This window comes from Notechis scutatus, chromosome Z (assembly GCF_049901735.1).
Source record: "Notechis scutatus isolate UNSWTSFEM ecotype Mainland chromosome Z, rNotScu1.2, whole genome shotgun sequence".
Lineage (NCBI taxonomy): Eukaryota > Metazoa > Chordata > Lepidosauria > Squamata > Elapidae > Notechis > Notechis scutatus.
The window spans coordinates 52,976,585-53,001,198 of NC_142025.1; the positions used below are offsets into that span (position 1 = coordinate 52,976,585).

Here is a 24,614-nt window from a genome sequence, read left to right on the forward strand (position 1 = left end):
ACTATATTAGAAAGGCTTTGTTATTAATCTGGGAGAAAACAAGAGAACAATATTTGAAGATTCCAGTTTGGCTTTCGACAATGGAAGAGTGTATACATCTAAATGTTATTAATAGGGGAAATATTGTTAGATACAAAGGTATTTTGAATGAAAAGGGTGAGCTGAAAATGAAACAAGAATTAAATGAACAAGGGTTTGATATGGTTTGGTATTCATATATGCAAATACATTCTAGATATGAAAAAGATGCAAAAGCAGAGCATTATAAAGAACTGAGAGAATTGGATAAAATATTAACAGGAGCAGAAGAAAAACTGATAAAAAGGGCATTGGCTTACCTGAGACGCCCTGAGGGACAGAAGGTGCCTCTCTGCCCAAAGACCTAACTTCTCTGCCTCCTGCATGAGGCTTTTGGATCTGGTTCCCCCTTGACAGTTGATGTGGGCCTTGGCAGCCACATTGTCTGTCAGTATTAGGACATGAGTCCCTGCTATTCTGTCCCAAAACTGCTTGAGGGCCAGGTGGATGGCCCTGAGTTCCAGCCAGTTGATTGGTCATCTACTGTCCAACTGTAACCACTGACCCTGTGCCATCTCTGATTGTAGATGTGCTCCCCAACCATAAAGGCTGGCATCAGTTGTAATAATTATGCAGCTGGGCTCCTTGAAAAGTTGGCCCCTGCTGATGGCTTGGGACTGCCACCACTGGAAGGATTGGATAACCGAAAGAGGGACCAGGACCTTGATCGATGAATGGCTCCTGCCTGGCCTTTGATAGGGCAGGAGGAACCACTGTAGTGACCAGGAATGAAGTCGAGCCCATGGGATGATGGATATACAAGATACTATTTTGCCCAGGATCTGCGACAGTAGTGACAGGGGCACTGTACACTGGTGTCCTATCTTCTTCGCTAAGAACTGCAAACTCTCTTGTTGTTCTGGAGACTGGAAAACTTTGCAGGAGACTGTGTCTATGACCGCTCCCAGATGGAGAAGAGGTGGTCAAAAGCAGATGGCTCTTCTTGATATTTATCGAAAATCCATGCCCCTGCAGCACCTATAAAGTAAGTTGAAAGTCTCTCTTGGCAGTGAGGTCTGAGGACGATTGTATTAATATATCATTCAGGTAACATTGAACTATCACTGACAGGGCTCATAAATAAGCCACCAGAGCAGCCAGTAATTTTGTAAATACCCTGGAAGCTGAAGATAGCCCGAATGGCAGGGCGCGATACTGGTAATGCTGTCCATTACAGTGGAACCGGAGAAATTTGTGATGGTAAGGCCAAATTGGCACATGGAGGTAAGCCTCCATCAGATCTATTGATGTGAGGAAGTCACCCTCCTGAACGCTCTTTAGAATGGTCTGGAGCGACTCCATGTTGAAACGCCAGTAAAGGATATAGTTGTTCAGATGCTTGAGGTCCAGGATTGCTCTCCAACCCCCCAAAGTCTTTGGGATGACAAATAACCAGGAATAGAATCCCTGCCCTTGCTGATCCTCTGGTACTGCTTGGATAGCTTGGATATCCACTAGTGTTGAATGGCGGTTTCTGAGAAACGGGACAACGAATAAAGAACCACAGAGGAGAGGAGAGAAATTCGAGGTGAAGGCCTGACTTCACAGTCTGCAAAACCCAGGCATCTGATGTTATATTCTCCCATTGAAAAGCAAAGATGGAGAGGTGGCCTCTGATGGGAAGTGGGGTTAGACATGTGGTCACTTGGAACATTGGAAAGGACAACCCCCTCCACCTCAAAAGGGCTGCTTGCCCTGGGATGGTGGTTGTTGTCTACTTGAATGTTCTGGCTGCTGCTCTTGCTGGGCTGGAAAAGTCTTCTGAATTCATGAAAATCTGGAACCAGAATCTTGTCGAAAGGAAGAAGAACAGAAGTATGGAGACAGCCAAGTCTTCGATCTTTTGAAGAGGGAAGATAGTATCTTCCTGTTGTCCCTGGTCTCTACCAGGAAAGGCTGCAGGGAATCTCCGAAGAGTTTGTCCCCCTTGAGTGGGACTGAAGCGACCTTCCATTTCCTTCTAGAGTCCGCCTGCCAGTTGCTGAGCCATAGTAATCTTCGTGTTGCCACTGAAGACGCCATCACCTTGGCAGCAATCTTTGCAGAATTAAGTGTTGCATCTACTGTAAATTCAGTGGCAGCAATTATCTTACTTATATCTTGGTGCGCTTGGATATCCCCTGCTGGTATACACTCTTGTAATTGTCTTAGCCAGCAGAACAATGCCCACATGAAGAATAAGTCCGTGTTCAAGGCCCAAACTGTCCAGGCAGCTGCCTGATGGGTCCTCTGCAGAGTCTGCTCAGACCGCCTTTCAGCACGTCTTCTGGCTCTGTAGGAATTCCTGAAATAGCTACAGGAGAATCTACAGGAGAATCTACAGTGGGCATTTGTAAGGCCTTGGCCAAATTTGGACCCACATTATAAAACCTTTTGTTGTTTGAGGTAGGGTTAGGACTAGAACCTGGAGAGGTGCATTGCTTAAGTACCACATTGAGGAAAAGCTTGGGCAATGGTAATACCTCTCATAGATTGAAGGACTGTAAGTCTGAGGAAGGTTCTGTAGTGGCCTCATTCAGTGCTAGATGGCCCGTGTTCTTGTCCTTATACAAAAGGGATTTGAACAATGTGCTTTTAAATAAACACATGAACACTAGTTGTCCCGATGTAAGTTTTTCTGTTCATCTTCAGATAGATTAGAATCCCTCACTTCCCCTTCCTCTTCTGAACCAGAATAGCTGTGTTCGGATTGACCCATGGAACGAGCTTCCTGGTAGTCCAGACATTCACTGTGGAAAGAGGTTAAGGCCTGCACAGGGGTTCTAGTATAATCTGCCCTCCCAGATGGGCCTTCCTCTTGAGGGAAGGCTTGCACAGGGGCTCTGACTAGTCCAGGTGCTAACCCAGTAGGTCCTAAGATTTGTTGAATATCAACAATCCCCTGCCTAATGGCTACAGGCACATTTTTCATGTGGTCTGGGACATCTGTTCATGGGTAACCTCCAGGATGAAGGTCTGCAGCAGTTGGAGTAAAAGTGGCCTCAATTGTTGGCTTCGGCCATATATTTGGCTGATTCCAGCAAGTAGAAGGTTCTGCCCAAGCAGCAGGCCTGTTGCTAGGGCCTACTTTGCTAAGATCCTGTGGTATGGAAGAATTTGACTCACCAGCCCCATCTGGTGACCAAGTCTGGGGAAGTTGGAATACACCCAGTTCTGATTCTGATCTGGCTACATTATGGCAGGAGTCCTACAAACCACCAGAATGGGGTGATGGTTGGCCCCACCCCTCTCTCTGTTCCAGACCCTTGGCAAACTGCTGTTCCAGGGCCTCATGTCTTCTCAACTTTTTCCCGTTTTGGTCTTTTTCTTCTTTGCGACAGCCTTGGCTTGAATCTTGGCCTCCTCCTCCTGAGTTGATGAATGGGCCTTGGCCTGTGAGATGCTAGGGGATAGGGCCTCTTTGCAACCTGATTTGGCCGACAGATCTCGTGTGCCCTGTTTTGAATTACACTGGCCCAATGAAGCTAATTGAATGGGGCTGCCTCTTTAGCCTCATCTCCCCCGAATATGGCCAGGCGAGCTAAACAAACCCCGCTGTGAGGCCTTTTCAAATAGCCCTTGTTTGCCAAAGGGCGGGAGACTCAAATAAATTAGTCCTTTGCACTGCTCTACTGCTGAAATTGACTGGCTGATTGGCACTAAGCTGGTGTAAGACTTCCTGGTGGCGCAGGGCTCCTTGCGCCGTTAGTTTGGAAATAAGCTTGCCTGGAATCAATTAGCCCCAATCATAAGCACTAGCCCGGGCTTGCTGGGATAACTTAGTTTTTGATGCCCACTGTAGTGCCCGCAGCGCTGGGAGCTGAAGCACCGGCCCTGGAATCACTCCTGGAGCAGAGGCGGGGGAGAGATCCAATTCCCAACCCCTTTTGTAACAGTGCTTGTTCTACCAGATCCCCGGGAGCAGGATTCAAAGTCCAACACAGATGAAATGGACCAGAAGTTTGGTTTAAGACTTGAATTCGCTGTTATGCTCTGCGACAGCTCACACACATGCAACTCCGACAAGGGACTGAATTGAAAGCTGGGTAACCATGGCAACAGAGGCAGGTCTAAACAGCTTGGCAGACTCAGTCCCAAGGCGAAGGAGGCAGAGTTTTCCCTGTCCTGGACTCTCACAGCAGTACATCAGAGAAAAACTGTATAACTACTTATTGGGTGTTAAATAGGAAGCAGAGCAAGTGAGAGACAATAGCATGGGCAAAAAAAATTGGCTATGCGATAAGAATTAGATAAATGGCAGAAACTATGGGACAGAAATTATAAATTAACGATGTCAACAGCATATAAAGAAAATTTATATAAAATGTTTTACAGATGGCATTTTGCATTGGCAAGACTAGCAAAGATGTTTAAAGATAAATCAGCTAAATGTTGGAAATGTCACCAGACACCTGGAACATATTACCACGTGGTGATCATGCACTGAAGCTAAGAGATATTGGACAAAAATACACGTGGTTGGAAAAGATGATAAAACAACATATAGACCTAAAACCTGATATTTTTTTTTGTTAGGGATACCAGAAAGTTATAGTAAAGAAAAGACATATCTAATTATTCATGTATCAACTACAGATAGAATAGTATTTGCTCAAAACTGGAAGTGAAGATTCTGATAGAAGATAATGTGATTAGGAAAATATTAGAATGTGCAGAAATGAATAGATTATAACACTGGCAATTAAAAGAAAATAACAATCTGATTATATGACATGGGAATTATTTTATCAATGGTTGGAAAAGAAAAATAGAAATTAGAAATTAAATATATGAACATTGAAGAGAGATATATAGGGTGTATATGAATATAGAGAGGAAGGAATTAAAAAGGGGAAGGTTAAAATGATAAGATATATTATGTATATTAGTTCAAAATAAGAATGTAATTGTTGTTGTTATGGTAAGGAAATTGTATTAACCACAAATATTATGCACGAGACATTTGTACCCAGATGACACACTGTATAAAGAAAAGATGGAATGTTTGTAAAATAAAAAAAAAAAAAAGATAAAGTGTCCACAAAAGAAACTTAAAACAAGATGGATCGACAACATCAGCAAGTATTGAGGGCCCAATTGGCAAAAGAAAGCTCAGGACTATATTGGTTGGAAACATGCGGAAGAAGCCTTTATCCTGCTAGACAATGGCTAAAGTTATGTTTACTCCCTACATTTAATATTAGAATCTCATTATGAAACATTCTTTAGGAAAGACCAACTGAACAGTCTCTCGAGACCTTTTAATGCTATCAAGCCTTCTAGCTCACCTGGATTTTGGTTGTATCAAGATTTAATGGTACTAAATGGTACTACCTACCTAATCTCGTATACTAGATTAGTAAGTAGGTTTGATCTAGTCATGGAACACCATCTGGCAACACCAGAATATTGCTAGCCTGAGAAGCAGATTCAACAGGGAAATAAAGCAGAGGGAAACTACTCCTTAACTGTTGTGAACAGAAAAACTTACATCGGGACATGCCTGTCATTTGGAGCTGAGCTCAACTCAAAAGACTTTATCTTTATTTCTGTTTAATTTAAATATTTTGAAGCTTCTGCTTATGGTTAGTTTCTTTTTAAAACCTACCTTGTTTACTTTGAATAGTGGATTTTTATTTTATACTGTCCTCAGAGCTATAAAATCATGGTTTGTATGACAATAGCCTTGTTTTTAAAGATTATGAAGCCTCAAATTTTAAAAATAAATTAGAAACACATTTTAATATAGGAAATGTTTTTATCAAGAACTGGTCTTTCTTGTCATCACAATCAACATAGATGAAAAATTATAACTAAACATAAATGGTTAAGCTGTACTGATATATTGGAATTTTTCCAAGATTTCAAAATAAGATCATAATTTATATATATATATATATATATATATATATATATATATATATATATATATATATATATATATATGTTATTGATTTTCTTATGTAGAAGTACTAGAGATTTATAATAACTAAAAGGATTTTTGGTTCTGAACATTTTAAACAGAATTATGTGCAAATTATGAACATGTTATTGCTAAAATCTATCAATGTTTACTAAAATTTGACATAGAATAAGTGAAAAAATGTATGATAACATGGGTTAAAATGTTGATTATAATATACAAATGGAACAATTGGAAAATATGTGGATGAAAGGATTAAAATTTACATTACAATCTTAAGAGAACTTTTATAAAATGATGTACTATTAGTATTTATCACCAGAAACATTGTCTAAAATATATAGAGATACTTCAAATTTATGTTAAAAACATAAACATGAGGGAACATTTTACATGGACATATAAAAAAGCCAAAAAGTTTTAGATTCAATTATATATACTCAGAAGATTTTAAAGATTAATACTGGTATCAGAGATGTTCCTAGGGAACTGATGGACAAACAACAAATTCATGGACTTTGCTCTTTTGTATAATGGCAGTGTTTATATACCCAATGGTAGAAAAACTGGACATTAGCTACAATTGTAAAGATGCTGGTGACTGAGACTGCAAAAATGATAGCTTTGATGAAAGAAGACACTGAGAAAATTTTAATGAGGACTGACTTTTTGGACTTTTTGTGTGAAACAGAAAAAAATGAAATTATAATATATGGGTTTGATTATTAGAAACAATAGTACGGTAGTAATATAAAATGCAAGTTATTTTGCAACCTTAGACTGGAGAATTTATATCTATTTAATGTAAAATCAGAAATCATTTCTTTATACTTCACTTTTTTCAGCATTTTAGCTTTGCTTTATTTTTTACTTTTTACTCTTTTCTATCTCAAATATTAGTTTGTTTTTGTTTTTTTAGTTTAAAAAATCTAATAAAAGTTTTTTTTTTTTTAAAAGACTGGTCCTTCTGATCACATTAGTAAGCAAATTTCTGTATTATTTTCTTTTCTTAGAAACTAATATTGAACAAAGTAAGTAGGAGTCTGAACACAACAGAAACAAGCTTTATTGATTCATTTTAAACAATGATTACTGTAACGAAAGTTATAATAAAAAGACAACCATTTAACTACGCAAGTATGTCCCAAACTATAAAATTTTATTATATACTGTCTTCAGAACTATAAACTTATTATTTGCATGGCAATAGCCTTGTTTTTGAAAGATGGGTGAAGATTATGAAATCTGTAATTTTAACTCTGAACTGTAAGCATATTTTGACACACACACAAAAAAGAGATTAAATGATCAAGAACAGGTCCTTCTGAATGACCATGCTTAGAAAGCCATATTCTGAATTGTTTTTTTAATGTTAGAAACCAAAAGATTGAATTATTAAGAATCTGAAAACAACAGAAACAACCTTTATTGATTTATTTTAAGCAATGATTACTGTAACTAAATCTTGACTTAAAAAGCCAGGTTTTTCCTGCCCATTTCATATTCTCTTTCAACCATTTAACAACAGAAGTATGCTCCAAATTATAAATTTGGTCCTTATTAACATTGACTGTCAAATGCTTTACGAAAAGCTTTGGATTAGATATCTGAGCAGCCTGAAACAGTCTCTCTGAAGCATTCTGATATTCATCATTGTTTCGAATATTGTTATCTTCACATCTAGAAAAAAATTCAAAATCACAAGAGTTATGATTAATATTCTATTGTTCTGGAAGACTTTCAGTAGCAACATTTCATTTCTGTGATTAGAAATGATAGCAGAGTTGGCTGACAAATAACTATCTAAATTAATAATAAAATAATACATCTTTTGCAGGGGGTAAATCAATATATGAGCAACTTTTTCAGCTAATTAGACATGCTTTTGGAATATATACTAACCTTTTTAATACTATTTGAAGTATTTGACTGGAAGCTCCAGGACTCTGAATACAACTAGCATTTGAAACTAAAAAAAATTCAATTGCTAATAGCATTTCAATTTCACTCATATATGAAGGAATCAGTAAAAGTTTACGATAAAGATTTCCCTCTGGTGGTGGATAGCAACCTAATGCTAAAGCACCTAAAAATAACAAAAAAAATTAAAAAATTAAAAGGGTTAATATTAGCTAAACATGTATCTCTTGTTTCTGTAGCTTATTACAAATTTTAAGGTTGCTTTAATATATAGACAGCTCTAAACTTTCTCCATTTTCATACTGTTGATCTCTGGATATTTTGGTAAATGGGAAAGAGAAGAAAAGAAGAATTAGCATAGCTAATCTCATAGCTTATTTAGAATGCTCAGATGTTTTAGATATGCTAGTACAACTAAGAAGCTGTAAACCATTTTTAACATTCTTCCATTGATTCTTATTCTTATTGTTGTTGTTTTATTAATTTATAATATGGCATACGAAAATAATACAAAAGCAAATATTAGGTAAATTAGGAAAGGAAAAAGGGAAGTGGATAGTGGGGGGAAACCAAGGGAAAAAGAAAAAAAAGGCATTGACTTCCGATTCCTTTGGTTCAGAAAAATAAGGCATTAGGATCTACCTTCAGCTTTTCACTTTTTCATAGTAATAGAAACTAACCATTTCTATAACAACAAATTATCTAATCGGTAAAATCCAAAATCAAAGTTTCATTCTTTTCGACCTGAAGCACAAAATCCAGAAGTGGTTTTAAAGTAGAAATGAAAGAACTTGTATTTTTTTATTTGATCAAAGCAGTCAATTTAGCCATTTCTGCTAACTCCATCAGTTTTTGCAGCCATTCATCCATTGTGGGAATCAAGGTGACCTTCCATTTCTGTGCATAGAGTAATCTTGCTGCCGTCAACATATATAACATCAGAGTTCCATTTTTTTTCAAAGTCTCGTTCCATTAAAACCAAAAGAAAAATCTCCAGTTTTCTTTCTATATTAACTCTAAGAATTTTTTGTATTAAGATATGAATCCTACTCCAATACTTCTTTGCTTTATCATACGTTCACCATAGATGATAAACATTTACATTTCCAACATTCATTTGAGGTTCCTTTATACATTCTTGACAATTTATCTGGAGTTAAATACCAACAATACACCATCCTATAGAAATTTTCTTTTAAATTATAGTTTAATGTAAACTTTAAATCTTTATTCCACAAATTCTCCCACTGTTCAAGCATTATATCCAAAATTACTTGCCCATTGAATCATACAATGCTTTACTTGTTCATTTTCCAGATTTAAATTCGATAACACTACTTTAGCAATAGTATGTTCATCACTACCACACAGTGGAATATCCAGTTCATTCTTCCACTGATTCTTAAACAATCTAGGACTTGGCTAGGGTTTTGTTCCTTTCTTAAAAAAGCAAAACAAAGTTATATTGCTGCAATATTTTTTTTCTGCCATAAATCTCTTCTAAAATAACCCGAAATTTTTAAAAATGGGTCTATCTGAAAATATATGTATAACATATTAAATAATAACAGATAATATCTAAATATCAATAATTATTGGTAGAAAATATGTTTTGTTATGAGCCCAAATTACCATTATGTTCTAGAAGTTTTATTGAACTATTTCAAATTGGCTGGAGTTCAATATAAATACAACCTGTAATGTAACGGTTGTTCTGGAGGTTTATCAACACAAAATCTAGAAGAATCCCCAAGTAATTTTACAGGGCAAGTAGATTATTACTAGTGTATGTTGCCTCATCCTTTGTAGGGCTAGCATGCTGACCTGCCTGCTACCAGACCTTCCCTATGGCCTTCTGTATGTGCTCTCCAAGAAAATTCCAACCTTGCTTTTCCCGCTCTTTATCCTGTTCAAACCATTCAAGCCTAGAATAAATGTGTTTTAATATGCATCTAGAATATGAGATCCATTCTTCCCAGAAACAGATCAGAACATCCAAAACATGTTGTAATTCAGGCATGATGCACCAAAAAAAATCTGTTCCATTCACAGAATGGTGAATTTAGACATGTTTTACACAATGCTTTTAATAATCTCAAATCATTTTACTGTTTGCTCCTCAGTCTACAACAGATTTTGCATAATCAGCTATTCCATAAATTTAAAAAGACATGCAAGTATATGTTCTCCAAATTACTCTGGACAGTGTTCAATATTAATGTAACCATAAAAAATTTTTAGCGCATACATTTCCAGAAGTTGGTCTAACATAAAAAATGACATGTTTTTAAGAAAGCTTACTTTTATAATGTTTCCTGGCCTTAAGCCACAAACAGCTTCTTCCTAGTGCTGTGATTAATGTTCGAAGTAAATTAAATTCAATAGGAATATTTCTTGCAAACATGAATTCTACTACAGCAGATGATATTTCAATGTTCCTGCTTTCTGAACAAGCACTTAGCAATTTATTAAACAAAAGGAAGTACTGGGATACATCCAGAGAGTCTGTAAAAGAAAATTTAGGAATATTTTTCAGCTATGAAGCATACAACTTCTTCCATCAGTGAAATGATGCAAACTATATAAAATGTTTTTTTTTAATTTTAGTTTTTATATGGATGCCAAGATCAAGAAACTTTTTTTCTCTTTCAATTTCATACTGAAGCTTCTTAAATAAGAGTCAAGCACAATGCACAATTGTTACATATATCTTATATTAAGAGGTCAAATAAAAGGACCTTAATAAATCTTATATATATACCGGTACAAAATCTCCTGTCAGTTTGTATCCTTCAATTAGTCCAAATAGTGTATCACAGGGCAACAATTTTTGAATCAAGATACCTCAAATAGCCTAATTTAAAGAATGCATTCAAAATCTGGGACCAATTACAAAGTGCAATTGAAATTTCAAGGATATTCAAACCAATTGAATTGGTCATTACAACACCACTACCAGGTCATCATGAATTCTGATGGTTTCTGCCAGCTTCTCCCAAAATTGGAAATCACTCCTGCTCCTACTGTTTTTTTTTTTTATGCACTAGGACCATTGTTTATCATTTTTGGTAAGTAAATATTGACAAAGGATGACCATCTGGATTTCAGGCCTATTCAAAGGACAGGTCCTGCAGAGAAGGCACAGAATCTCTGTGAATAAGTAGAACTAGCTATATTATAAATGCTAACATGCTTGTAAAAAAAGGCACAGAAGAGGCTGTACTTCCTGAGAATGCTCAGGAAGATAATTCTATCTCAGTATCTACTTCTGCAGCACCACTGAGAGTGTCCTGACATACTGCATTTTTGTATGGTATGGAAACAGCTACGTAGTGAACAAAAAAGTTCTACAGAGAATCATTAAAACTGGCCAGAATATTACTGGGCTCCAGCTACCAGCCCTAGATGACATCTTTGCATGTCGCTGTTTTTAGGAAGTTGCACAACATTCTGAGACTCTTCCAGGGGTGGGATTCTACTGATCCTGTCCACCTCTGTGGAACCAGTTGCTCTGAAGAGTAGCAAACAGAGCGTACATAGAATTGGTACTATGTCTGCTGCTCTTTTGGCCCACCCGCCCACCTGGGCTCTTACCTGACCTTTATTGCCTGCTTTTTCAACCGCAGCTGCTTTGCGCTGCACAGCTGTGGTTGAAAAAGCAGGAAAAAAGTGCCTTTTCTACCACTGCGCATCCGCATGCAGCGCTGCTCAGCTGTCCAGGAAGCTAGCTGATAATGATATAAACGCGCGTGTAGTGCACATCCACGCAGAAAACGTAAAATCACTGAACCGGTAGTTACACTGGTCGGATCCCACCCCTGGACTCTTCCCATCCTGGCAGAAGATACAGAACAATTAAAACTCGGACCACACGGTTTCTGAATGGTTTTTATCCCAGAGCTATAATTGCACTTAACAATGAACTTAAGGACCACCATCAGTGAGCTGTTGGACAGTATTACTTGGTCTGTTGTGTGGATGCTTGTTTGTTTTTGGGAGGCAGGGAATTTTGGCAGGTTGGGAGGTGTTTGGGGATTGTTGCGTATGTGCGTATTGAGTCTGGTCTCTGGGTGTTATGTGAATTTCGTTGTATGTATACTGTGTATAAATGTACAATGACAATAAAGAATTCAATTCAATTTAATTCAATTAGGAAACCTGATTCATTAGGTGACTGAAAACACAAATATTTGTTTAAGATTTAATTTATACATCCCAAATCACAGCACCTCTGGATAATGTTCTAGGACCCACTCTCTTTCTAATTTACATAAATGACCTTTGTGATCATATTATAAGCAACTGTGTCCTCTTCGCTGATGTCATAAAACTGTTTAACATCACTGACAATACTGCTACCCTACAAAGCGACCTTGAGTATGTGTCAGAATGGTCGAACAATTGGCAATTTCAAATCTCAACCAACAAATGCTCTGTCTTATATATTGGCAACAAAAATCAGAACACTAAATACAAACTGGGCGGATACGACCTCATAGACGACTCTCACTCTGTCAAGGACCTAGGAGTACTCATTTCAAAAGATCTAAGCCCCAGAGCTCACTGTAACAGCATTGCCAAAAAAGCATTAAGAGTTGTTAACCTAATTTTGCGAAGCTTCTTCTCTGGTAACACTGTACTGCAAATCAGGGCATATAAAACCTTTGCCAGACCAATTCTTGAATACAGCTCATCTACCTGAAATCCACAATGTTAACAGACATCAATATAATTGAGCAAGTCCAGAGGTATTTCACGAGAAGAGTACTCCACTCCTCTGCTCACAATAGAATACCTTATGCTACCAGGCTTGACATTTTGGACCTGAACAACCTAGAACTATACCGCCTATGGTCTGATCTAAGCTTAGTACACAAAATTGTCCGCTACAACATTCTACCTGTCAACGATTACTTCAGCTTCAATTGCAATAACACATGGCCAAACAATAGATACAAATTCAAAGTGAACCATTCCAAACTTGATTGCAGAAAATACGACTTCAGCAACAGAGTGGTCAATACTTGGAACTCACTACCTGACTCTGTTGTTACATCCTCAAACCCCCCCAAACTTTAACCTTAAACTGCCTACCGTGGACCTCACTCCATGTCCGTAAGGGGGCGTGCATAAGTGCACCAGCATGCCTACCATTCCTGTCCTACTATTCCCATGTATCTATTTATTTGTACTCATTTTTATGTATATACTTATACCTGTTTATACTTATATATTTATATGTTATATTCATATTTATATTTATTTTCTCATACATGCTTGACAAACAAATCAATAAAAAATAAAAAATAAATGAAAATGCCAATGACGCATATTCAAACTAAAAGTCCATTATTTTAAGTATTGTAACGTAACTAACAACTTACCATGAGCATTCTGAAAACTTGGGAGACTTTTTAAGACTTCAAACGCTTCATCATGCCGTTTTTTTGTAATTAATTCAGATGCTACAGCATATAGCAGATTACGTCGATTGAGGACATCCGTTTTTTCACAAGGCCATGCTGCTGTATTTATTATCCATTCTGCCCCTAATTAATGCCGATTTTAAAAAATTGTTAGAACATAGAGCAAGAAACAAAATTATAGGACTAATCTCAAATAATACTAGGCTTTTATAATGGTCTTTAGCAGAAATTTAGGTTCCTAATATTTTTTGAGTTACATTACATAGTCTCAGGGAGTATAGCAGTATCCTTACAAAAACAGCGTCCTTATATTAGATTATTGGAACAGTTGCTGAAAAATTTCCATAAGCATTACTAAAACAACACATCACAGGGCAAGGATACAAAACAAGGGCATGTCTGAGTATAATTGTTATGTAATATTTTTGAAGAACAAGTCCTTCATTGCACAGAATGTATTAGAAACTAGGAAAAGCTACTTAATTAAAATAGAGCTAAACAACAGTTCTCTGTGAAGTAAAACAAAGTTAGGTGCCAAATATTAGATGTCTGAAGTTATGTACAAAAGTTCAGGAAAGATGTGATATTTAACATGTAAAAGTTTCTCAGCTTTTGTTCACTTCGGAATTAATGAAAATATGCAATGTCATGAGAGAGGATGGTGTCTAAATGTTTGCATGCACTGTATTTCTTTATTTTGAGACTCATTAAATAATGAAAAACATAACTGAAAAATAAGCTTTTTATCTCTATTTAATACTCTTTCTGAAATTTGTCTTTTAGATTTTAAGTCTGCTAATAAGAATATTTTTAGTAATTATTGTAGCCTCTTTGTAGATACTTTTTTGGCTAAATAGTGGAATAAAAATGCTTCAAACGCAGCATATGCTTTTGTTACGACATTATTCTAAATATATTCCAAGAACTAAATCTGTCCTTCCAAATATAATACATATAAATGTAGAAAATCACAATAAAAATACAGGTTTATTTATTTATTACATTTATATGGCCACCTATCTCACAAGAAGTGACTTAGGATGGTGTATAGCAACAAAAAACAAAACAATAAACTCGTCAATATATATGTTTTCTGAGGTTCTCGCGGGTATTTGTATGTGGATCTTTGGTTATTCGGGTTTTCTCCCGCGTAAGATTGGAAGTATCTAGGCAACGTTTCGATGAAGTCTCATTCATCATCTTCAGGCTTGTGTCTTCAGCTCTGTGCTTCACTCTGAGAAGCAGACGGACACAATACAGAAGCCTGATGATGGCAGATGAGATTCTGCTGAAACGTTGCTACAACTTTAAAAGCACCACTACTATGACGTCGGAAAATACCCGAACAAAGCTGAAGGCCATACATGTAAGTACCCGCGAAAACTTAAGAAAAAAAAAATATATATATATATATATATATATATATATATATATATATATATATATATATATACCAAAGGATTCAATTATGCTATAGCACCCCAAAAAATCCCCACAGAATCCATCATATGTGCAGTAGAATCCAGCCTAACTAAATTAAATACAGATGAAGCTGATAAAATAAGACACCAAGTTACCAATATCCTATGCACAAGCAAGCCACCCAAAAGCAACTTACAGAAAAATGAAATTAAAGCACTACAAACCCTGAAAAGAGATAGCAGCATAATCATCCTCCCAGCAGACAAAGGAAATGCCACTGTAGTAATGGACAGAAAAGACTACGAAACAAAATTGACAGACCTACCGTATTTGCCGGCGTATAAGACGACTTTTTTGCCCTGAAAAAGATGCCTCCAATTGGGGGTGCGTCTTATATGCCGGGTCGTCTTATACGCCGGCAAATAGTAATTGGGAAGCACTGCGGCTGCCGGCGGCTGAGGCACTTTTGCGCACCATGGAAGCGAATCCCGTGAAGCCAAAAGGAGCAGCCAGCCTTCTCCCAGCTCCCAAGGAAGCGAGGCTCGCGACCGCCCGAGCTCCGCTGAGAGTATCCGGCTGGGGCTGTCAGGAGTTGTTACCGCTGGCGCGGCTCCGCGCTTGGCTCAGTCCCGCGTTGCCTCGGGAAGGAAAGGCAAAAGCCGCGGCTCTTCCTTTTTGCCTTTCCCTTCCTGAGGCAACGCAGGGACTGGAGCCGCATGGAGCCGCGCCAGCGGTAACAACTCCTGACAGCCCCAGCCGGATACCTCAGCGGAGCCCGGGCGGTGCGAGCCTCATTTCCTTGGGAGCTGGGAGAAGGCTGGCTGCTCCTTTCGGCTTCACGGGTTCGCTTCCGGTAGACAAAAGTGCCTCAAAAAAAAAAAAAGTGCAAAAGTGGAAGGCGTGCGGAAGAGGGGCGAGTATATAACAAACTATATTTTGAGTGGAAATGTTGGGGGGTCGTCTTATACGCCGGGTCGTCTTATACGCCGGCATATACGGTACTCCAAGACTCCACATACAAACCCATAAACACAGACCCAACCACATATCTGGAAAAATTAACCAAGAAGAAAATTATAACCAGCCACATGAGCAAAGAGATCCAACAGATGATCATCCCAAGAGAAAAATCTTCCAGATGCCCCAAACTATACGGCCTCCCAAAAATACACAAAGAAGGCATACCTCTCAGACCCATAGTCAGCTCCAGAGGAGCACCACTACAAAACCTAGCTAAATACTTAGCAAAACAGCTACAGCCCCATGCTGAAACAGCAGCTTCACATGTACAAAACTCATACCACTTCTTGGAAATGATCAAAGATCTACACGTGGAGCAAGAAGATCTGCTTGTAAGTTTTGGACGTGGTTTCCCTATTCACTCAAGTCCCGATAAAAGAGACCCTTGAAATCATCAAAAATAAATACCAACCAGCTAAACACCTCATGGAACTAACAGAACACTGCTTAACCAACACATATTTCATATACAAAGGACAAAGATACAAACAAATAGAAGGAGTCCCCATGGGATCACCACTGTCACCCGTCATTGCAAACCTGTTCATGGAAGAATTTGAATCCAGAGCCCTGGCCAATGCCATCCTCAAACCCAAACTATGGTTAAGATACATCGATGACACATTCGTGATTTGGCCCCATGGACAAGAAAACCTAAACAATTTCCTAACACACCTAAACAGCGCACACCCCAAAATCAAGTTCACCATGGAAACAGAAACAAACAAACAACTACCATTCCTAGATGTACTAATCTACAAAAAAACAGATGGCACACTAGGACACACCATATACCAGAAGAAAACACACACCAACCGCTACCTCAACGCCTAATCCCACCACCACCCAGCACAGATAAACTCCGTGGCTAAAACACTAATTACCAGAACCAAACGCCTGGCAGACAAGACACACATTAAGACTGAACTATGCACCCTGACTAAAGTACTGACAGCCAACGGCTTCCACAAAAGCAAAATCACCAGCTTGATCCACAAAAACACACTGAAACATAATAGAGACCCAGAAGATGAACAGACCTATGGAACAGCTGTCCTGCCCTACATAAGAGGTACTACAGACAAAATTAGTAAGGTACTACACAGACATCACATCAGGACTGCCTTCAAAACAGACAGAAAAATAGCAGCCATCCTTAGCAACCCCAAAGATAAAATTGACCTGGAAAACCAAGGCATATACGAAGTCCCCTGTGCATCATGCCCGGCCACATACATTGGACAGACCAATAGAAGAATAAGTACCGCCTGGATGAACACAAAAATGCAGTCAAAAAGCTGGAACACACTTCCTCACTAGTCCAACACATGGAAGCTACAGGTCATAGCATCAACTTCAATGGCACCAAAACCCTGGCCACTATGGAAAACCCTAGCCACAGAGTCATCAGAGAAGCCATAGAGATTGAAAAAAGACCAGAAAGCATGAACAGAAGAGATGATTCCACCAGGCTGTCAATCATTTGGAAGCCTGCACTCACAAACAAAAAAATCTCCACACCACAAGCCAGGCAAACACCTGGGCACAAACAGATCCCCTGATACCTCCAGCTCAAACACACCCCAACCAAGCACCCAGATGAAACCCAGCTTCCTAACTAATGATAGCCGTCCATTTACCCGGCCAAGCTGCACTAAAGGCCTCCATTAAAGTAACACAATGCTGCCAGCCAATCAAGATACAAAAAGAGCCAAAAACAGACAGAAGATATCAGAGACACCCATCAAGCAGAACACAGCAAACTCCGAGACCAATAAACACAGACCAAGACTCCCAACCAATCAGGATGAAGAAAAAACCATTCTGGCACAGCAATAGGCTGCCCCAAATTTAAATCTGAAACCACTGTAAAAGTCTGACCCACAGACGGACACAATACAGAAGCCTGATGATGGCAGATGAGATTCTGCTGAAACATTGCTACAACTTTAAAAGAACTACAATGACGTGGGAAAATACCCGAACCAAGCCCAACAGAGCCACCTCAAGAACTCACTGGTCCCCTAAAAACCTCAGGCCTGATGACAAAGTTAGATTTTGAAGGACTTCTGGAAAATAAGGAGGAATAGAGGGGGAGAATATTCCATAAGGTGGTACCATGATAGAGAAGGCCCATTTTCTCAGACTTGTTAAATGTAACTCCCTGAAAGACAGGACATACATCATGCCTTTCTTGCTGGATCTGATGGATGAACAGATGGAATTGTGGAGAGGCAGTATTTCAAACAACTTGGCCCCATGATAAGGGCCTTAAAAGTCAAAATCAGCACCCTGAATTGGACGTAGAAGCAAACTGTAAGTATTTATATACATTTGATCAATAAATCCAATTTTGTTAATTTAAACTTACCTCTCAATACCCACAGTGCTCCATCAAGGTTACCACATTTGAGAAAGATTTCTATAGCAACATTAATAACTTGACATCTTGATACCAATTGCTCTGATTTAAGAAGTCCTTTAAGAAGTGTGAAGTTTATCTTTAAAGCATGAAACACATCCAGAACCTTCTTGGCCTAATATAAAGATGGAGAAAGCAGGAATGAAAATTGCAAACAATTTCATGCTTTTTAACATTGGTCCACACTTAAGTTTGGTTAGCATCTTTATCTCAGAAACAATAATGCTCCTGGCATGTTAAAATAATAGTTTTGCAGTTATAAATGATTCAAATGCCAACTCAACGCTACTGTTGGAAATTATTTTTGGTCTATAAATTTATTCAGGATAGCCCAGAATTGCACCAACATGTTTTGCTCTCCAAAGTGGAGACGTAGAAATAAAGATGCTTTATCAGTGCTTCAGCAATGTTTAATAATTACTTGAAACTAACATGGATTTTAAAAAATGGATATTCGTTATTCAATAATAATTTGGCTAAGAAGGCTCTATCTTTTACATGTTTTCAAGTTAGAAAAGGTAATGAGAATATAGCACGCCTTTTAAAAACCTACCTTCTAGAATCAATATAAAATTGAAACCAATTTTGAAGTTTGGAATATCTTCAATTAATACAATTGCAGTGCAGTGCATACAACACACAAAATCAAAGACAGCACAGCATACGTTTTTCTCACCTCATTTACCAAGAAATAGATCCTTGAAAGAAATTGTGCACTGTAACTATGGTTATAACAGGTCCATGAATCCCACTGAAACTAGGAATTATTTTAACTTTGGCAATATTGCTCCTTTAAACATTTTATTACATTATTCTAAGATTTGGACATTTATGACACTTTTATTTCAGAATAAAACAGAATTTTGAAATAGTATAAGTTCAAAGTTTGAATTGTTAATTAAGCACAGACATTCATAAAATTTTCCATCTTTTAATATTATTAAGGATATTCAGAAGACTGCCAAGACTAGAATTCAGCAATATGGAAGCTGTTAATGTAAACTTTTATGTATTTTTATAGGGGCAAAGTTGGGAAAACATGTAATTGATTTAACAGAATAACAGAAATGGAAGGGACCTTGTAGATCATCTAGTCCAACCTCCGCCCAAACAGGAGACCCCTATACTGACAGATGGCAATCCAGTCTCTTCTTAAAAGCTTCCATTGATGAAGCTCCCACAACTTCTGACGGCAAGCTGTGCCAATGGTTGAATGTTCTGTCAGAATATTTCTCATTTCTAGGTTGAATCTCTCTTTAATCAGTTTCCATCCATTATTCCTTGTCTGGCCTTCAGGTGCTTTGGAAAATAGCTTGAACTGCTCCTCTCTTTGACAGCCCCATAAGTATTGGAACACTATCATTTCTCTCCTGGTCCTTCTATTCACTAGACTAGCCATCCAGAGTTCTCATAATCGTTCATATATTTTAGCCTCCAGTTCCCTAATCATCTTTGTTGCTCTTCTCTGTACTCTTTCTAGTCTCAACATCTTTTTTATAGTGTGGGGACCAAAACTGGATGCAGTATTGTAGGTGTGAACTTATTAAGGCTTTATAGAGTGGTATTAGTACCTCACATGATCTTTTTTCTGTTAATGCAATTTAGGATTGCACTCGCTTTTTTGGCTGCCATTGCACACTGTTGGCTCATATTTAATTGATTGTTCACCAAGACTCCAAGATCCCTCTCACAGTTACTGCTATTAAGCCTGGTTTCTCCCGACTATATGTGTACTTTTGACTTTTCTTGTCTTTACTTTTGACTTTACTTTTCTCTACATTGAATTTCCTTTTGTTAGTTGGAGCACAGTGTTCATGTCTGTCAAGATCCATCTAGATCTTGAGCCTATCATCTAGGGCAGGGGAGTCAAACTCACATCATCATGGCGTCACATGAAGTATTGGGAGTTTTTTCCTCTTCGCTAAACCGGGTGTGGGCATGGCCAGCCTGTGACATATCTGGCCTACAGGCCAGGAGTTTGACAGTCCTGATCTAGGGTATTGGCTATTCCTTCCAGTTTAGTATCATCTGCAAATTTGGTAAGTTCCTCCAAATTTGATCTATTCCCTCATCTAAGTCATATATGAAGATATTTAAAGAGTACTGGGCCTAAGACGGAATCTTGTGGTGCCCCATTGCTTACTTTCCTCCATGTGGACTTAGTACCATTAAGGACTACTCAATGAGTACGGTTTGTTTGTCAGTTTCAAGTCCATCTGATAATGATGCTATTTATCCCAAATTTTTCTAGCTTACCAAGAAGTAGGTTGTGGTCTATCTTGTTGAATGCCCCGATGAAGTCTAAGTGTAGTATGTCCACAGCATTTCGCTGGTCAAAGAATGAAATAAGATTGGCTTGGCATGATCTGTTTTTAACAAACCTGTGCTGATATCTAGTTATTACTTTACTCCAGGGATGTCAAACTCAATTTCATTGAGGCCCGCATCAGGGTTATGTTTGACCTCGAGGGGGGGGCATGGTTGGGGGGGCATGGCTGAGCTGGGCATGGCCAACTTAACATCACTCATGGCGGGGCATCTGTAGTGGCCCAGGTGTGGCTGGGGGATCCATTGTCTCCAGCAGAGGAAAGCGAGACCAGGGAGAGCACCAAACCCTTGTCCTCCAGAGGAGCCTTGCTGTCTGCTGGTGACCAAGTTCTAAGGCAGGACTTGACTTCCTTCCTTCCTTTTTCTTCCTTCCCTCTTCATTCTCCTTCTTCCTTCCCCTATTTCATTCTTTTTCCTTCCTTGCTCTCTTCCCATTGTTTCTTCTTTTCTTTGTCTCTTTCCCTTTTCTGTCCCTTCTTGGATGCTCAAATCCAAGAAGGGGAAACATTTCTCCTTTTTCTTTGTTTTACTTTTAGCTTGTTTTGGTAGCCCTCTGCCAGGGGAAAGAGCCGCCCCCACAAGCAGTCTCCATTTTTGCTGGCAGAGGGCTGCAGGAGGCCTCCCAAGCTCTATTTTTGCTGGTAGAGGTACCATGGGCTAGTTCTTCATTGTTTCCAGGGCTGCCCTGCGGGCCAGATCTAAACACCCCATGGGACAGATCTGGCCCACGGGCCTAGAGTTTGACACACCTACTTTACTTGTTTGTAGATGTTCACAGATCTATTTTTTGATTATCTTTTCCACTGTCTTCCCAAGTATTGATGTTAGGCTGATTAGTCTGTATAGTTTCCTGGGTGTGTGTTTTTTCCCTTTTTTGAAGGTGGGAACCACATCAGCTCTTTTCCAGTTCTCTGGTAGTTCCCTGGTGCACCAGGATTTTTGAAAGATATGGTACAGTGGTTCTGAGATGACATCTGCCAGCTTCTTTACAACTCTAGGATGTAATCCATCAGGTCCCAGCTATATTCATCAAGATCAGACAGGTGTTTTCTTACCATTTTTTTTGGCTTATTTTATCTTTTGTTCCATCTTTGTTTCTTTTACAGTTATGTTTTTAGTAAATTGAGGTATAGTTTCTTTTGCATGCTCTGCTTCATCTCTGCTGCCTGTTAATCCTTTGCAGTCTTCTCTATTTAGTGGATTATTTCCTTTATTTTTTTCCTTGTTATTTATATGTTGAAAGAAACTGGTTCTCTGCCCTAATGACTGGCTGGGTGGATGTGGTTGGGTCATCATGTGACTGGGTGGGCATGGCCAACTCGACATCACTTCTTTGCCCTAATGACTGTTTTAAGTATAAAAAAGATATACCAAAAGGTAGTTTATTATTTCATACATTTAATACTTAAATAAGAACAATAAAAACGTACACAAAACTAGGTTTTGTTACAAGAAAGAGTTTTAAAATGTTAATGAAAAACTATTAAATAATACTTGACAAAAAACAATAAAACTGTTATTTAAGATATTTTCAAATTGCTGTTTATTAGTGTTCTCACTTGCATTTTTCTTCAGTTTTACTCTAGCATCATCAGCTGTATGACTCTTAACCATTTTTGACTGTAGGAATAGGGTCCCAATTCTTGTAGAGGTAGGCCAATTAGACTAATAGTCATTAAGTTTCGTTATATTGAAAACAGGCAACTTCTCTGAACATACAATGTTTGTTTGTGAAAAAACCCTTTCTGCTTCTGCTGAATCTACAGCAATTGTTCTGACAACATTATTTAGCTTTTTTGAATACTGTCAGGAATTGCATATTTCTGGGAATTTTTCTAAATCTCGATAATTGTTAATATTAATTTGGTAATTTAAAATGTTACTGAATACAAGTCTAATGCTGGAAACGATTGAGGGGGAAAAAAGGGGACGGCAGAGAATGAGGTGTCTGGATGGAGTCACTGAAACAGTAAGAGTGATCTTAAATGGATTCCGGGGGATGGTAGAGGACAGGAAGTCCTGGAGGAACATTGTCCACGGGGTCACGATGGATTGAACACGAATTCACGACTAGCAACAACAAATACAAGCAATTGTTCTTCATCTGCTTTCCATGGAACTACTACTTCGATATTCCAGGAATCTGGCTCCCCAAAATTGAGAAATTTTAATTTATTCATGTCTTGAAATTGGCTACCTTTTTAAATATGCACAATCCATTATTAGTCTTTTATTCAAATTTGTTAAGATGCTTTCTAAAAGTCTTTCCTGAGGAAGTGCAACAAACCAATGATTTTCTACATTTTTTTTATTTTTGAAGGTTTGAAGTAATTAATCCATTGACTTTTCTTTCATATGCACCCTTTTCCTTTCTAAGCATTTCAAATGCTTTAATTGATCTTATCGCAAGTTTTTCAGCCTTTATTTACATTTACATATTTATTTACATTTCTTGCTTGCAATGTATTTGAAAGAAGATAATTTTCATTTTGAATATCAATCATCAGTGCCAAATAAGTCATAAAATATATATTTTATATTCTTTCTCTCTCTCTCTCTCTCTCTTTCTCCCTCTCTCTCTCCCACCCTCCCTCTCTTTCCTTCCCAAAGATTCATCGTACTATAAACCATTCTACTTCTGAAATGATAGAACAAGCCAAGTCAAACATCATGTGGAAAGCCCTGCTGGAGACATGCATCTTCATAAAGCAAAACCAAAAGGACATTATCAGGCTAAACATCTTTTCTTTGAGTGATGAAAATTAAATTTCAGGGGAAAAAACTGGCTTTCTTAAAACATTTCAGAGAGGGAGAAGCAGCTGGGTCGGGCCAGTGCCTCAGGAGTGTCTCCCTGACTGCCCAAGGTTTGTCCAGCACCAACAAGGTCAGGAAAAAGTGCTGAGACTGCAAGATGTTGCTTGATCTTGCGGCCCTTGTTGGTGCTGAGTGTGCCTTGGGTGCTCGGGGAGATACTCCATGTGCTCTCCAGGTCAGAGGCTGCTTCTCCCCGCTGCTGCTCTTGCTGGTGGCCTGCCATGAAAATGTCCTGCACAGCACAGCGAAATTTAGCAGTCGTGAGCCTCCACTTCGCTCTAAGTCCCATCCGGAAAGCGCTGCGGTGAAGAGAAGCACCTGAGTTGAATGCTCCTTCTCTCCGCTGCAGTGCTTTCCGGATGGGACTTACAGGACCCAAAGTGTGCAGCTCACGGCTGCTAAATTTCGCTGTGCTGTGTAAGATGCTCTCGGGCAGTCCACCAGCACCAAAAAGGGCCAGAAAAAGCACAGCGGCCACAAGATGTTGCTTGATCTTGTGGCCACTTCTTCTGGCCTTTCTTGGTGAGAGTGCCTCAGGCACTCGGGGAGATGCTCCATGTGCTCTCTGCCCAGAGACACTGCTGCTTCGCTCCTCCACAGGTCTTGCTGGTGTGGCTGAGAGTGTCTTCCACAGCACAGCAAGTTAGCGAAATTTAGCAGCCATGAACCACTGCTTTGGGTTCAGACCTGCAAGTCCCATCCGGAAAGCACTGGGGTGGAGAAAAGCAGCACTCAATCCAGCTGTTCCTCTCCACCACAGCGCTTTCCGGATGGGACTTACAGGTTAAAACCCAAAGTGGTGGCTCACGGCTGCTAAATTTCACTGTGTAACACAAGACTCTCTCCCGGCAGGCCATCAGCGAGAGCAGTGGCATATGGAAGCAGCCAAGTTGGGCCAAAGACTCGGGACCAAGCTCACCCAGTACCAAGGGCTGGAAGAACTGGCTGCAAGATCTGAGATGCCGGAGATTCCACCTGGCTGCTTCTCTCTGTCGCAACATTTTCTGGATGGGGGTTCTTACCACTTCAGCCCACCTGCGCCACCCGCTTGTGGCTCTTTGGCTGAGTATGGCAGGCTGTAGGCCAGATAAATTGCTTTGGCCTGGGGGGCATAGTTTGAGGCCAGGGTTCTAGGCAAGCATGGGCAGCGAGTGTAGATTTCCCAGAGGGAGTTCATGCATGGCCCGGGGGGGGGGGGTGAGGTGTAAAGTACAACAGCAACTTACTTACCTAAAACTAGGGAGTGATGAAGGCTTGGGAGCAAGGATGCTGGAGAGCAGCT

General features: G+C 39.0%; 1 protein-coding gene across 1 annotated transcript in view; it reads right to left on the reverse strand.

Moving 5' to 3' along the window:
* Positions 1 to 7,331: 7,331 nt before the first annotated feature.
* TOPAZ1 (testis and ovary specific TOPAZ 1) overlaps positions 7,332 to 24,614 on the reverse strand; it is an 83,243-nt gene continuing 65,960 nt past the window's right edge. Inside the window, exons 16-20 of the mRNA XM_087946074.1 lie at positions 18,140 to 18,305; positions 13,285 to 13,449; positions 10,202 to 10,405; positions 7,883 to 8,066; positions 7,332 to 7,660 (exon numbers count right to left, since the gene is read on the reverse strand). Coding sequence (XP_087802200.1) covers positions 7,414 to 7,660; positions 7,883 to 8,066; positions 10,202 to 10,405; positions 13,285 to 13,449; positions 18,140 to 18,305 — 966 coding nt within the window. The 3' untranslated portion in view covers positions 7,332 to 7,413. The remainder of the gene's footprint in view (positions 7,661 to 7,882; positions 8,067 to 10,201; positions 10,406 to 13,284; positions 13,450 to 18,139; positions 18,306 to 24,614) is intronic.